The 16,651-nt window shown below is 39.5% G+C and overlaps 1 protein-coding gene across 14 annotated transcripts in view; it reads right to left on the bottom strand.

Moving 5' to 3' along the window:
- KMT2C (lysine methyltransferase 2C) overlaps positions 1-16,651 on the bottom strand; it is a 274,626-nt gene that overhangs the window by 62,324 nt on the left and 195,651 nt on the right. For all 14 annotated transcript variants that reach the window (XM_080665925.1, XM_080665931.1, XM_080665933.1 and 11 more), the window contains 5 exons: positions 16,313-16,525; positions 14,813-14,941; positions 13,503-13,622; positions 10,705-10,835; positions 2,526-2,706 (listed from right to left, as the gene is read on the bottom strand). In XM_080665925.1, coding sequence (XP_080522051.1) covers positions 2,526-2,706; positions 10,705-10,835; positions 13,503-13,622; positions 14,813-14,941; positions 16,313-16,525 — 774 coding nt within the window. The remainder of the gene's footprint in view (positions 1-2,525; positions 2,707-10,704; positions 10,836-13,502; positions 13,623-14,812; positions 14,942-16,312; positions 16,526-16,651) is intronic.

The raw sequence follows: 16,651 nt of genomic DNA, 5'->3' as shown, positions 1-16,651 counted from the left end.
AAAAAAAAATCACTAAGAAAGTGACATCTCTAAAAATGACATCTGGAAAATAAAACACAGAAGATAAATAAAATATGAAAGGCAAACCCATTATTTAGAAATTCCCTGTGTAAGCCAGAAACCATCTGGATCCAGTCTACTCCCCACCCCCACCTAACATTGATAATTCATTCCCTTCTTTATTCATTGAGTACCCACAGAACTGGGGTTGTGGACTGTGTTAATAGACTTGTTCCATCCACTGGGAATACAGAATTGTCTAAAACCAAGTACATTCCCTCACAGAGCTTACTTTCTCTGAGGGAGTTAGACAATAAATTACATCAGTAGAAGTGCCATAAAGTCTTTAAAAATAAGGAGATAGGACTAAGACACAGATGTGGGGGTGCTGTATTAAATTAAGTGGTCAGTAAAGACCTTTTAAAGGATATGACCACACATGTCCAAACGTGTGTAAATGAAAAAAAAAAAAAAAAAGAGGAGACATTAAGACCAGAGCAGGTAACATTTTGCCAACAGAGGGAGCCAATGTGGTGGTTGTAAGAAAGACAGCTAAGTATGTGTGGTTTTACAGGTCACGGTGAAGAATGAGCTTTACTCTCAAATATGATGTGTAACGGGAAGTTGTTGGAAGGCTGGGGGCCAGGAGATACGAAGTGAGTGGCTGCGGGGCCTACTCTGAAGACAGAGATGACTGTGTGGGTGTATTAGAGGTAGATTGGGAGTTAACAAAAAGTCAAGGGGGACTCCAAAGGTTTCTCACCTAACAAGTAGAAAAATACTTAGGCTATCTTTAGTAATTATATTAGTCATTTAAGTTAGAAAACATAATTTTTTAAACCAAATGGGACAAATAGTTTTGTCCCATTAAACACATACTTCCCAAATAGAATTCATATATATGTGAGAATTTCTCAAAGTGAAAGAAAATATAAATTTTGTTTGCCCAAATATTCATAAATTTATAAGAGAAATAAAATTATTTCAACAATATATTCTCTAGACAACAGTACACTTGAAAAAAAATTTTGGGATAATTCCTTCAGGAGTCATTTAGTGTGAGTGACTGTTTTAGACCAATAGAATTCTATACACAAATGATAATGAACACTTTTTAAAAGGCCATGTTTTAAAAGTCTGCCCCTACCTAAACAGATTTTATAGCAAATTATTAAAATTGATGTCATGGACTATATTAAATTAAATGCAAAAAAAAAAGAAAGCCATTATTTGTAAGTTTCCCATTATAAAGACAAAGAGTGATTCAACTGCAAAGAATATTACGTTTCATCTAAGTTTTGAAACATTTATCTTATTCTAGTCCTCATGTTTGGTTTTATCATTAAACCATTTCTCTTCAGCAGTTTTGTGGAAAAAAAAACTTCAAATAAAGAGGAAAAAGAACAAGTGGTAACTTCTTTCCTGTCACAATACAGCTTCTGTCCAATTTCAGTTCTCTTCTCCACAAAAATTCAAGTGCAAATAAAAAGTCAAGTGCAAATAACTTCTGTTTAAGTCTTTTAATCCCTAGTCATGATTTTTACGATAAGATATAACTTCCATAGTTAGGGTATCCTTGTAAGGACCCACAGATCTTTCACTACACATTATTTTAACAACACATTCACATGGACAAGAGCAGGTCAGTACTTAAAACAACAGAATGAAAGTCAAGGTAAAATAATCTGCTAAAATCAACGAACAAAACCCTGGCCTTCAGTACACCAGTGGGAGAGACGGGACGTGTACATGCATACAGAGGGGCTGAGATGCTTCTATAATTCAGTCAAGCAAAGTTACAACCAAAATACAAAAGCCTGCATTTTGATCCAGGATAATGCCAAGTTAATAAAGCTGTAATGACTTAATGTATCAAGTGGTCTTTCAGTGAAAAACTGCCTTAAAAGTATTTTCCAAATTGAGTTTATAAAACTAACTGAGCAACAAATGTAATCAATGGCTTGTCAGAAGAACATTAATTTATAATTGTTAGTAAATCTAGGGGGTACCTCTGAGCATCATGACATCATGGGAACAGAGATGTTGGCAAGTAATCCCCACTTCACAGAACCACCTCCCTTCTCCAACAAAGATTTATTTGGCCCAAGCTGTCAGCAGTGAGAAACTGATCTAAAGATATGGATTTCACTGATTAACACAGTCTGGAAGCCAGGTCACTAACACAGCATTCTTGTCTTCTCCTGAATTTTTTTGGGCTGTGTAAGTAACAAAAATCTATCTTACTTAAATAGAAGATTATTATATAACTCATGGCCAAATTACACCCCCTTACATTTACCCACAACAAAGTGTGAACCTAACATTTTTCCTTTGCAACTTCTTGATTTTGGTGGTAGTTACACAGATAAATTTATTTGCCAGATATTATACATCTGCTCACTTAAAAAACAGTTACACTTACTAAATACGTCACATCTCAATAAAGATGATTTAAAAACTGTATATAAGGCCAAACCAAAGCATTTCAGAGGTTTAATTAAAAGGAAGATAAAATTTCCACATACCATGAGTTCCAGGTTTTGCTGGAGTTGAGGATGAACTAAGTAGTGGGTCTAAGGAAGGATCCAAGAAATGTATGTTCACGTTTCCTTTATATGAAAGCTGAGCTGTGTCTTCTGATAGATTATCTAAATTTAGCTTGTTTTGTCTACTTGTATCTAGAAGATCTTTTCCAAAGAAAGCTTCCTAGATAAAATAAAGCGCATATGAAAATGACTGACTTAGTTATAAAATTCTAACATGTCAACAGATAATTCCGTTACCCTTTTGGACAAGAAAGCAGAAATAACAGACAAGCTTGGTATTTAACAACATAAAAATTGAATACAGAAATATATAAATGACATAGAAATATCCTGTTAATTCTTTTATATAAATTTCCCTTATTTTAAAAGTACAATTTTCTGCAGCTTATTAGATACAAATGAATTTGTGCAAACAACAGCACACAATTCTGTCCAATGTGTTCTAGCGACAGCAGTTTAATCATTCAATAATTCCAGATTTAGGCTACAATTAAATTTAAAGATTGATAAATTTAAAATACTATTGGCACCTACTTTGTATAAGAGAAACTCAAGCTTCATGAATATTATTATTATTTAGAGGTTACTTGCAGAGGATAGCACAGGGTCTGATGTACACTGCTAAAACGTGCAAACTTCAGATTAATAACCTCATGCTGATTCAGGAACACATTAAAGACTGAATACATTAAAAATCTGAAAGGGGTTTTTGTAGCCATTCTAATCTTTCTATGTGCACAAAATTTATTTCTCTTAAAAGGCTTTTGGCTTTTTCTTTACTCCTCTGACACTTCTCCATTTCGATATATGTTCTCTACTCTAAAGACCAAGGTTTCATACTGGGTTCTTTACAACGCAGTATTAGCTACAAAACTTCTGAAGGACCAATCAAAAGGACAAAAGGAAACACTTAGACACCCGCCCCCCCGACTTTCACTTGCTTTAACCCAGCAAGTCTGCTGTGGCCTATTTTCTACAATGTGGTCTACCTGGAAAAGGGACCCCCTCTATACAGGACACTTGTGCAGTGCTTGTCAACATTTAACACATTCTCGCTAAAGTTGCAAACACACAAAAAGGTTCACTGCAGCATTTTTAATACCAAAAAAGTGGACACTGCCTGATGTCTGTCCAAAGGCACATGACTAAATAAATTATAGACACCCACACAATATAGCAATTGTTAAAAAGGATATAGAGCCATGCTGTCAAAGAAAAGCTCTAAAATACAGTATTAAAAGAAAGCAAGTTGAGTGATATGTCCAGCTAACCATAAAATACAAACCAAGACTATTAGGACTGTGTAAAAATAAACTATAAAAGAAGTTATGACCGGACAAACACCAATGCTAAGTGGACGGAAAAGGGTTTGGGGGTTGGGGGGGGTAGGTGAAGTCTGGTAGAGGTAATAGTATATTTGATTCAAATTTCTGCACATTTTTTAAATGAACGAGTTGTTTCACTATGAAAAAAAAATTGAAAATCCATAAAGCTAGGTCACTGGCTTTGTTTCTCATACCAAAATTGTTTTTATCAGTAGGAAAAATGCTGAGTGGCAGAAAGCACCTTAGAGTTTTAGAGTTAATTTATTTAATGACTTTAGTATAAATTTGAGAAATCTGAGACCATAATTAGCAAAATTTTTCTTTAAGTGACTCAAGATGACATGGATCTTCTCCAGGTCACATGGCACCACAGCTACTTAGTAGTCTGCATAAATATTTCTATTGGATAGATCACACAATTAGTAATATTTTATTGTGACACTGTTGTAAATAATAAAATTAAATTGGCCCGGCTTGCTGGGTTAAATCAGTTGTTGAGTGTCAACCAATGAACCAGAAGGTTACGGTTCGATTCCCAGTCAGGGCACATGCCCAGGTTGTAGGCTCAATCCCCAGTGTGGGGTGTCCAAGAGGCAGCCGATCAATGATTCTCTCTCATCACTGATGTTTCTCTCCCTCTCCCTTTGTCCCTGAAATCAATAAAAAAATATTTAAAATTGGGGGAAAAATTGTTACTGAATTCGTAGTGGGTTTTTGTCACTATGTATTCTGCCCACCCAGCTTGGATGAGGGGAAAATACAACTGCTATCACAAAAAGATGTTCAAGAAACAGCACCATTACAAAGGCTTCCCTCACTCCTTCACATACAAAAAAAACCAAAAAAACCATTAGCTATTACTATGTGTATCAGAGTAAGTACACTGGTCACCAGAGGAAACAACCCAGCTCAGTAGATAAAGATCACAGCAGGAATCAGATCCCTTTGCCAATGTATGAAATAGTCAGTTTCCATACTTTCATAAACTGCTCAAGGAAGCTTCCTAAATATAGATTACACTGCACAGAGGAGGAGCAGCAGAAAGAGGAGAGGAGGAGGTGGAGCAGGGGTAGGAGAAAGAAGAGGAGGAGGAGGAAGAAGAGGAGGAGGAGGAACAGCAGCAGGAAGAGGACTTTACATACTTAATTTTTATTTAATCTCTCATTTCTGTGTTGTATGACCACAATTTTACAGATGAGACTACTGGGCACACAGATATTAAACAGAACAAGATCACATAGAACCAGTAGCAGTAGTGTTAAAATCCCAGACTCCCAAAGGCTCGGCTATTTAAAATGGACACAGCCCTGAAGATGTTAGTTGTTTAACAAAAACTGACACTTGTAAATATTACTACGTACATAAGTGACTATGCTTAAAAGTCTTATTTATTAAATACAGGAGACTTTTCACTTAAATTATTATTTTATTTTTGTGCTTCTTATACACAAGGAAGAATGAACAGGCCCAGGAATGGGAAATCAACTCGTGGCCGAGGCAGATGGTCAATCTCAGTCCTACTCCTCCAATCCAGGGCTCTTTCCCACACAGCACATAGCCCTGAACTCTCTGGTACTTTGTGCTTACAAAATAGTATTTTTCCTATAGTCTACATCTATCAAACATCACTTCTTTCTATTGATGGATATTTTTCTGATGTATATTTTAAAACACAGTAACAATTCTGTTTAAATCTTTGGTTCACTAAGCCTCTAGAAGCAATCAATGGTTATAAAAGCTGTAACTAGGGAAAACCAAGATGGCGGCATAGGTAATCACCTATACTTGCTGCCTCTCACAACCACATCAAAACCACAACTAAAAGGCAGAACTACCACCACCCAGAACCTCGGGAAAGCTGGCTGAGTGGAAGTTCGACAACTAGAGAGGTGAAGAAAGCACACTGAGATAGACGGGTAAGAGGTGCGGAGGCACGGAAAGTGCTGGCACCTGGATGTGCTGCTCTTTAAACTGGGAGGGAGATACAAGCTCCCACTTGCTCTGAACTCCAGTTCCAGGCGAGACTCTGGGGGACCCAGGCACATACGGGGTGAAACTGGACTGTCAGGCATCGGGACAGGAACGCAAGGGCAGTTTACTCTTAGAGGTGCTCGCAGCAATCATTGTTCCTGCATGGAGGCACGGGACACGGAGAACAGAGGACTTCTCTCCGGTTCAGGGCAGCCATTGCTGTCTGCTCTGCCCTGGTGATTCCCAGAGCCCCTTCCCCACCCAATTTACAACCCCACCCAAGCTATGCGCATTGGCTTTTGCATATGAATGGCCTGTCCTTTCACCTTAACTGCAGCTGGATCAGAGAGCCCCAGAGATTCCAAAAGAAGGCCCACTGCCTGGCAGCAACAGTGGCCTTGCTTCACAGCCAGGCCTCGTCAGGGCACTTCCAAACCTCAAACAAAGAGGAGGAATTTGCAGATGTCTCTGTAGCTCCTGCTGGGTGACCCCAGACAGTGGCTGAACTTGTATCTCCTTGGAGATCCAAGAGCCAGTGTACCCAGTGAGACCATACCAGATTATAACTCTTCACATCCATAAGAGGCATACTCAAGAGGCAGACTCAGTGAGCACCAAAGCCCCACTGAAGCAAGTCCTGCTCCATAAGGGTGTCTCCTTCGCAACAGATCTTCCAGTGTAGACACAGCTGATGATCACAGCCAATTGGCCTGGAGGTCAATTCCTCCCAGTGATACCAACAGCAATCAAGGGTTAACTAGAACAAGACTGTGCAAACAGCCCACAAAGCGGTGCACCAAGAGCGTCCACCTCAGGTGACTGGGGAGACTGAGCCACTGGGTCCTATAAGACACCAACCACACAGGGCCACTCTATCAACTCAAGGAGACTTCGCAGCTACTCAGTACATAGACACAAACACAGGGAAGCAACCAAAATGCGGAGACAAAGAAGTTACAAATGAAAGAAATGGATGAAAGCAAAATACTGGATATACAGTTCAAAACCACGGTTATAAGGCTACTCAAGAATCTTCTAGAAACCTCCAAGAAATTTAGTGAGACCCTCAAGGATATGAAAAAGGACCAACTAGAAATTAAGCATACACTGACTGAAATAAAGAATAATATACAGAGATCCAACAGCAGACTAGAGGATCGCAAGAATCAAGTCAAAGATTTGAAATATATAAAGAAGCAAAAAACACCCAGCTGGAAAAGCAAAAAGAAAAAAGAATCCAAAAATATGAAGATAGTGTAAGGAGCCTCTGGGACAACTTCAAGCATACCAACAACCAAATTATAGGGGTGCCAGAAGAAGAGAGCGAGCAAGATATTGAAAACCTATTTGAAGAAATAATGACAGGAAACTTCCCCTACCTGGTGAAAGAAATAGACTTACAAGTCCAGGAAGCACAGAGAACCCCAAACAAGAGGAATCCAAAGAGGACCACAACAAGACACATCATAATTAAAATGCCAAGGACACAGGAGAAACCAAGATGGCGGCATAGGTAAGCACCTAAACTGCTGCCTCGCACAACAATTTCAAAACTACAACTAAAAGACAGAACGGACATCATCCAGAACCACAGGAAGGCTGGCTGAGTGGAAATTCTACAACTAGAAGGAAAGAGGAAAGCTCACGGAGAATCAGAGGAGCGGGAAAGGGCTGAGGTACAAAGATGCGCGCAGAGAGAAAGGGCAACTGAGTGCCTGGCTGACTTTCTCTGGCGGGAGGGGGAAGGAAGCCCCCGACTGCACTGAACCCCAGTTCCGACTGCACTGAAACCCAGTTCCAGGCGAAACCCCGTGGACCCAGGCTCATACAGGGCGAGTATGGACTGTCAGGTAGAGAGAAAGGCACACGGAGACTTGGAGACCCGGGGGAGCCGCGGCGGGTCTGGAGGTGCGCACCTGCGCAAGCGAGTGCTCGCAGAGAAAGCTGAATGCGGAGATTGCCGCAGGCATTCCCTAGCGGAACGGAGTTGGAAGCTCCTGACTGCACTGAACCCTAGTTCCGACTGCACTGAACCCCAGTTCTGGGCGAGCCCCTGGGGACCCACGCTCTTACAGGGGGAATCTGGGCTGTCAGGAGGAAACTCGGGTGAGTCGCGGAAGGCAGAGGTCTGGGGGCACGCGCGCAAGGACAGGGCTGACAGGAAGCCAAGACTGTCTGCTCTGCCCCATCCAAGCTGAACACAGAGGCTTTTGCAATTTTGCAAGTCTAATCCTATAAAGCTGTCTCCAGCACCAAACTTCTCCCAGCATAGACACAGCTGATCCTCACAGCCAACTGGCCTGGAGGTCTATTCCTCCCAGTGATACCAACAACAATCAAGACTTAATTACAACAAGGCTGTACACACAGTCCACAAAGGGGTGCTCCAAGAGTGTCCACCTCAGGTTAACTGGGGAGGCCGACCCACTGGGCCATATTGGAAACCTAGCACACAAATCTACCCTACCAACTCAGGGAAGCAGTGAAAATGCGGAGTCAAAGAAACAGGTCACAAACAAAAGAAATGGAGGAAAACAAATGACTGGATATATAATTCAAAACCACGGTTATAAGGCTTTTCAAGAATATCCTAGAAAAGGCCGATAAATTTAGCGAGACCCTCGAGGATATGAAAAAGGACCAACTAGAAATTAAACATACACTGACTGAAATAAAAAATATTATATAGAGACCCAACAGCAGACTAGAGGAACGCAAGAATCAAGTCAAAGATTTGAAAAACAAAGAAGCAAAAAACACTCAACCGGAAAAGCAAAAAGAAAAAAGAATCCAAAAAGTTGAAGATAGTGTAAGAAGCCTCTGGGACAACTTCAAGCATACCAACATCAGAATTATGGGGATGCCAGAAGAAGACAGAGAGCAAGATACTGAAAACCTATTTGAAGAAATAATGACTGAAAACTTCCCATACGTGGTGAAAGAAATAGACTTACAAGTCCAGGAAGCGCAGAGAACCCCAAACAAGAGGAATCCAAAGAGGACCACACCAAGACACATCATAATTAAAATGCCAAGGGCAAAAGACAAAGAGAGAATATTAAAAGCAGCAAGAGAAAAAACAGTTAATTACCTACAAGGGAGCACCCATACAATTGTCAACTGATTTCTCAACAGAAACTATGCAGACCAGATGGAAGTGGCTAGAAATATTCAAAGTGATGAAAAGCAAGAACCTACAACCAAGATTACCCAGCAAAGCTATCATTCAGAATTGAAGGTCAGATAAAGAGCTTCACAGATAAGAAAAAGCTAAAGGAGTTCATCACCACCAAACCAGTATTATATGAAATGCTGAAAGGTATTCTTTAAGAAGAGGAAGAAGAAAAAAGTAAAGATAAAAATTATGAACAACAAATACATATCAACAAGTGAACCCATAAATCAAGTGAATTAAAAATCTGAGGAACAAGATAAACTGGTGAATATAATAGAATTAGGGGCTTAGAAAGGGAGTGGACTGATAATTCTCAGGGGAAAAGGTATGGGGGGTGCAGGAAGAGACTGGACAAAAATCGTACACCTATGGATGAGGACAGTGGGGGGGAGGTAAGGGCAGAGGGTGGGGTGGGAACCGGGTGGAGGGGAGCTATGGGGGGGAGAAAGGAGCAACAATTGTAATAATCTGAACAATAATGATTTATTAAATTAAAAAAAATAAAATAAAATGCCAAGGATAAAAGACAAAGAGAGAATCTTAAAAGCAGCGAGAGAAAAACAGCTAGTTACCTACAAGGGAGTACCCGTATGACTGTCAGCTGATTTCTCAACAGAAACTATGCAGGCCAGAAGGGAGTGGCAAGAAATATACAAAGTGATGAATAGCAAGAACCTACAACCAAGATTACTCTACCAGCAGAGCTATCATTCAAAATTGAAGGTCAGATAAAGAGCTTCACAGACAAGAAAAAACTAAAGGAGTTCATCACCATCAAATCAGTATTATATGAAATGCTGAAGGGTATTCTCTAAGAAGAGAAAGAAAAAGGTAAAGATAGAAATTATGAACAACAAAGTGACAACAAATCCATATCAACAAGTGAATCTAAAAATCAAGTGAATAAAAAATCTGATGAACAGAATAAACTGGTGAATATAATAGAATCAGGTGCATAGAAAGGGAGTGGACTGACAATTCTTGGGGGGAAGGGGGTGTGAGGGGTGCGGGAAGAGATTGGACAAAAATCTTACACTTATGGACGAGGACAGTGGGGGGCGGGGGGTAAGGGCATGGGGTGGGGTGGGAACTGGGTGGAGGGGAGCTATGGGGGGAAAAAGAGGAACAACTATAATAATCTGAACAATAGAGATTTTTTTTTTTTTTTTTTTTTTAAGCTGTAACTGGCTGCTGAATGCCCATCTTCACTCAGGGAACATTATTACTGTCACTCAGCAATATTCAGCCGTGTGCTGCAAGAAGTTTTAAAACATGCCACAACTGATTATTTATTTAGGCAGAGGCTCTGACCTCTTTTCCCTTAGACTGTCAAATGACAACAGCCAACAATAGCCATCCAGTGTGAATGAATCTAAATTATACTTTTTTTTTTTTGTCAGTTGGGAAAAAATGTATTTTTTGATGTGTGGTAGAATTTTGGTAATTTGTTTATGTGTGCCATGTGATGAAAAAGATCGACAATCACTGCTGTAACCTGTACTAGCAAAAGGAGATGTCCACAAGACCTGGGCGTGGGTAGCACATAGGTGTGGATGCTTTGGAAGAATGAGCTTTTCTCAGACAAGTAAAAAATTTAACAAAACCAAACAACCTATATTTCAAAACTCAATACATTACATTTCTTTCAATAACAAACTACGTAATATAATGTGAAGCAAAATATTACTTGTAAATAGGCAGGGAAAGTTTCCTCGAGCTTGTTTTTCCTTTTCCGGTACCTCTTCTTTATTTTTTCAGTGTTTTCAGTAACAGAAACAGATTCATCAACAAGAGTATCTGGTAACTGCTCACTCCAACCTGAAAACAGGAGTCACATTTAAGAATGCGTGGTATTTAAAATTTCCAGACAGATCCACCCAAAGTATTTGTAGAGCTTACCAATATGCACAGCTTCATTTAACAAGCTTTTTCTTTTGAGGTATAATTGACATGCAATACTGTGTAAATTTAAGGTGTACAGCATAATGACCTGACAAACAAGCCTTTCACAAGTGTATCTCAAAGCAACTGTACCAATGTAAGTAAATTTTAAGCATTATAAAATCTCATTTCATGTCTATTTAGTATCAGCATGTTTCCTACTATCTCTTAATGAGCATTTCCCTGCTAGTAAAGCACAGCTTGTTTTTAGAATCTCATCATTTTGTTAAAAAAAAAAAGTTAAAATGAAAATGCCTGGTGCTCATGAGTATGGGGAAATGGCTACTAGTACACTACTAATTTAAGAAGTATAACCTTTGTGCATAGTTTACTGGGAATATCCAACCAACGTCTTTTTAGAAACGTGTGTCTTTCAATCCAGCAACTCCAAGGGGTTTACTGCAAATTAGGTATTTGTAATACATACACATTGTAATAATATATGACTATGAAATATACTTATCAATATGTGATGAATGGTCCATCTTAACTCAGAAATGGAAATTAAACAAAATTTGGACTATGAAATTAGCCAAGAACAAGTATGCTACTTAAAGCAGGTGAGCAACAATGACATCACCTCCGCTTCTTAGGACAAATGGCACATCCCTTCTGAAAATCAATGTGGGCGCTTTTGTTGTCAGACTACATAGGTAGAGTGACTCTTCTAAAAAAGACTATAAACAGTGGATAAACACTTAATTAAAAAATATTTTAATTCACTATTAATCTAGCCAGAAAATGAATCCTCAAAGACCAAATATTAAGGTAAAACAAGAATCACAGAAATTAGCAAAGAAATAAATAAAACTCTGAAAATTTGTAAAAATCTACTGACCTTTAACTCTATCGTTTTCAGAGCCTTAGTAGGAATGGGGAATAGAAGACAAAGTTTAAGTCTTCTCCTCAAAGTGGAGATTAACCAGAGGTGTCTTGTATGAAGGTGGGACCCTGAAGGACTCCATGCTCAGGTGGTTTAACAAAAATAAACCCCTCCCCCACCTCCACCAACAGCAAAGAAAACTGCTTGTCATCTTGTCATAGAATTTGGTGCTGGATAGAAAAGCAAGAAATAAAAACCTTCCCTGAGAATTCATAAAATCAATATAGTCCTAATGTGTAAGAAACTTGAATTTACACAACAAAGGTGAACCAACAAACACTTCAATCTAAGAACTTAGCTCAAAGAAGTCCTGGTGTGGTATCACCTCATGCTCCTGGAATTGATAAATAAAAGTAGTCTCTGAAAGAACCCACCTTCAATTCAGTTCTCAGAAAATTCAAAGAATATTCCAAAGAAGATGACCTCACAGTACGGTAAAATCAATATACATGCATGTGGGCCCATGTATCTCACATAATAAACACAGTGAACGAGGCACAGGGATGAGCCAGCAGATGCAGAGTAGAACCAGATAGCTGATATTCTAAGCTAATTAGATACACACAGAAATGAATGTTGGCTGACACTAGAACGAGAAACTACTGAAATATCAAAAAGGCAGTTTAGAAAAGGGTGAAAATGCAAATAAATTAAAACTCAATGGGTCATACAGGTGAAGGAATAGAATATTGAACTGAAAGAATTGAAATTAGAGGAGAAAATAAAGAGACAGATCAAAAACACAAAAAATAGTTTCATTGATCACATCACATTTCTTAATTAGGACTAATTACAGTCATGTTGAGTCATATTAGAAACTTCTTTAAAATCAAGAACTCTGCGTGGAGCACATGCTGAACACAGTAATTTTTCTTCCCCTATCCTATGTAAAGCATTTAAAATATATAAGCGTACAGATCATGACCACCATGATTACGACGTCTTTATCAGAATCAGTCAGGGGTGGGCAAACTTTTTGACTCGAGGGCCACAACGGGTTCTTAAACTGGACCGGAGGGCCGGAACAAAAGCATGGATGGAGTGTTTGTGTGAACTAATATAAATTCAAAGTAAAGGAGCGGAGGGGAGAGCAAGAGAACCCTCTGCTCTTTCGGCTCCGCGGGCCGGATAGAACAGCCGAACAGGCCGGATCCGGCCCGCAGGCCGTAGTTTGCCCACGGCTGAGAATCAGTTCTTATGCTATGGCTTAAGCAATGATTCAGTTTTCTTTGACTCTCTAAGTGAAGATGACAGATTATTAATTGGAAGATGTATTTCTAAAACATTACACAATCTTGTTAAAAATTGCTGGGTACACTATCATTTTCAACTGCATAGTCTAAAACTTTCCACTTTCATGCCAAGCAGCTAAGACAGTCAGAGAAAGGTCTCTTGTGCAACGGCCTTAAAGTACCTGATACATAACTAAGTGATTCAGCCCCTACACTATCTATACTTAACACATGCAAGAAAGAAACTTATTTTAACAATCTCAAAGTAATTTAGTCTACTAGATTCAAATCATTTCCTTATCAAACCTAATTTCTGTATTACTGGTATGAACTGGACAGGCACTCAAATCCTTTGATCATAAGCAACAATAACACTGTAGCATTATTTAGGATAGCTCTTTCCAGGAGCAACACAAACAAAATCCATACCTTCATCTCTGCTAGGTAACTGTTCAGAAATAGAGCCCGAGGAATCTTTCCTGATCACAGATCTTTTGGCTTTTCCTTGCCCGGTCCGACTTCTTTGCCGTACCATAAATCCACCGATACCTATCCCCAAAGAAATTGTATAACCTCATAAATAATTAATTTATCCCTATACATCCACAGTAAGAAGGGTAAAATTGCTTTGTCTTACATAATGAAGCATTGTACAGATTCAACATGGGCTAATTTAAATAATTAATCTCATTTTAATGCAAAACTATAAGATTCTGGAAATAAGCAAATAAAAAGGTTAAAGCCTTATCATTAACCAACCAAAACAGGACATTCGAGGACAGCAAGACTGCACACCTTTCATCTTCTACAGAATGCCAGAGTAAATAATCTTTATCTATAACTCACATATTCTCACTTACTAATAAATGGTCTCTTAGCTGAGGGAGAAAAGAGACAATAATACACTAGATGATGCAAACAAAATCCAAATGATCTCAGGGGTACTGTGTCTTGTTACTCCTGAGTAAGACTCTTAGACGCCAAGATACACATGGCTCTATAGGTAAAGGCATGGAATCTGGAGCCAGATTCTGAAATTCTGGTCACTACTATTTAACTTTTCAGACTCCTCACTGGTAAAATAGTGATAATGTACAGGACCTCCTCATACATATAAGGATGAAATAAATTAACAGATATAAAGTGCTTGGAATAGTAGTGCCTAACACACAGCCAATGCTTTTGTCATGTGACCCAAAAGTCTAAAGCATACTTTGTGACCTAATGGGCCACTCAGATGGATGGACAACTTCCATGTGAGGCAGAGAGAAAAAACAATTAAAATTTTTTTAAAGTGTACTTATAAGCCTCACTAAAGGCCCAGTGCAGGAATTAGTGCACGGATGGGGTCCGGCTGGCCGGGGTGGCTACGGCCGGCCAGGGGAAGAGGATGCGGGAGTTTGTCCAGCAGGGAAAGAACCACAGGAGGGATCCACAACATGTCCGCCTGTCTCGCTCAGTCCCGATCAGCCGCTCAGTCCCAATCAGCCGGACCCCAGAAGCAAGCTAACCTACAGGTAGGAGTGTCTGCCCTTGGTGGTCAGCACACATCATAGCGAGCAGTTGAGCGGCCTTAGCATATCATTAGCATATTACGCTTTGATTGGTTGAATGGACGGCCCGACACTTAGCATATTAGGATTTTATTATATAGGATAAGTGAAGCCCCCACCCCCACCCCATTCTATTTTTCTTAACATAACTGAGCTTTGGATCAGAGCATGCAGCATGGCTCACACCTGGTCTGTATGGTTTCCGCTTCCTCTTTCTGACACCCTCTGTTCCTTCCACACCCTTGGCTTCACCATCCACGGCTTCCCGTTCAGGACTAGATTCTGACTTTCCATCACAGTCCATAAGTTCTCCTTCTGGAAAAAAGTAAATATACAATGAAAATTGGGGAAACCTACCAAATACATGATTCCTATGTAACAGGAAACACAAAGCAAAGTGGCTGCCAAGCCCTGCTCCATGCATCCCAGGATATGAAAGGTGTAGGAGAGATGAAGAAGTCCCAAGTTGGCCATAGAACTCATGCAACTTAAGGCAGTATGTCAGAAAATGCAACTAGTCTCCACCACGCTCCTCACACATGCTGAGCACTCCTGCACAGGGCCTTTGTCTGCATGCTCTACCTTAGGTAATCCAGTGGCTCACTCACTCAACCCTTCAAACTCTGTGCTCAAACACTGCTCTCTGTTCACCTGATCCTGCACTTACTCTATTTTTTCCATAGCAGTTGCCAAACACAGTATAATTAACTTATTTATTATTATTATATATTTCAACAGTCTTTCCTCCTAACATTAAAATGTAAGTTCCACAAGAGGAGAATTTTATCTGTTCTGTTCATTGATATGACTTCCAACATCTGGCACACAGGAGGCTTTCAATAAGTACTGTTCAGTGACGAGATGTTGTAGAACAAAAATAATAATTACTTTATTTCTCAATCAGCAGAAAAGACATTACCACCCTAAAAATAAGCAAGCCTGTGGTCATCTGCTTCAAAGATAAGCAAAAATATAACTCATATTGAATTTAATACTACTAAAATTATATTGTCATCTCAAGAATTCAGCTAAGAAAATCTTTTCTTTACAAATATTCTTTTTATTTACTTCAGAAAGGACTGGTGAGAGAGAGAGAGAGAGAGAGAAACATCAATGATGAGAGAGAATCATTGACCAGCTGCCTTGCCTCCTGCACGCCCTCTACTAGGAATTGAGCCAGAAACCTGGGCATGTGCCCTGAACTGGAATTGAACCGTGAACTACTGGTTCATAGTACGAAGCTCAACCATTGAGCCATGCCGGCTGGGCGAAAAATCTTGACATTAGATCAGGAAAATGTTTATAAATGTATACTTAAAGATTAAGAATGGTGTTTCCATTTCTAGAATAGGATGCATGATCACATTTTGCTTTAACGTAACCATGGTGCCCAAGCTTACAGCCTCAAGAAGGTTTATGCTGCCCTCTGAACTTTCCTACCTGTGATCCTCCGCACACGATGCTTGGGGAGGTCCTGAAGCTCTGTGCTAAAGGACACATGAAAAGAGAGGGAACCTGCAAAGGCTGGTCCAATAAGACCACCCACTTGGAAAGATCAGGTGTCATATCCAGGGTTATCTGAATCAGTGGGATTTACCTTTAAAGAAGTCATTCTTTAAATATTTGGCTATTTTATCTACTTTAAATTCTTGCAAACATACTGCACAAAAAATAAATTATTATTACCTCGACTATCATCCAATTCTCCATCCCGTGAATGCTCAGACTGGATGTCTGGAGGGGTCTGCAGGACGGCCACACTGTTCTGATTTATAATCTTCAATTTCAACTTTGGTTTTGACCGCTTTCTTCTTGGAGCTGTAGCTATGAGACTCTGTAACTGAGTCAACCCTGATTCAGTCAAGCACACACCATCCTGGGTGTAGGTCTTGGGTGGATCTAAAATTGTAATATCCAAGAATACAAATTAAAACTCTGGCTTTAATTCTGATTGATAAGTTAATTCAAGATACAAAAGACGATCCTAGCCGGTTTGGCTTAGTGCAGTGGTCGGCAAACTCATTA

Source organism: Plecotus auritus (genome assembly GCF_963455305.1).
Source record: "Plecotus auritus genome assembly, chromosome: 4".
Lineage (NCBI taxonomy): Eukaryota > Metazoa > Chordata > Mammalia > Chiroptera > Vespertilionidae > Plecotus > Plecotus auritus.
This window is presented reverse-complemented; position numbering and strand designations above follow the sequence as displayed.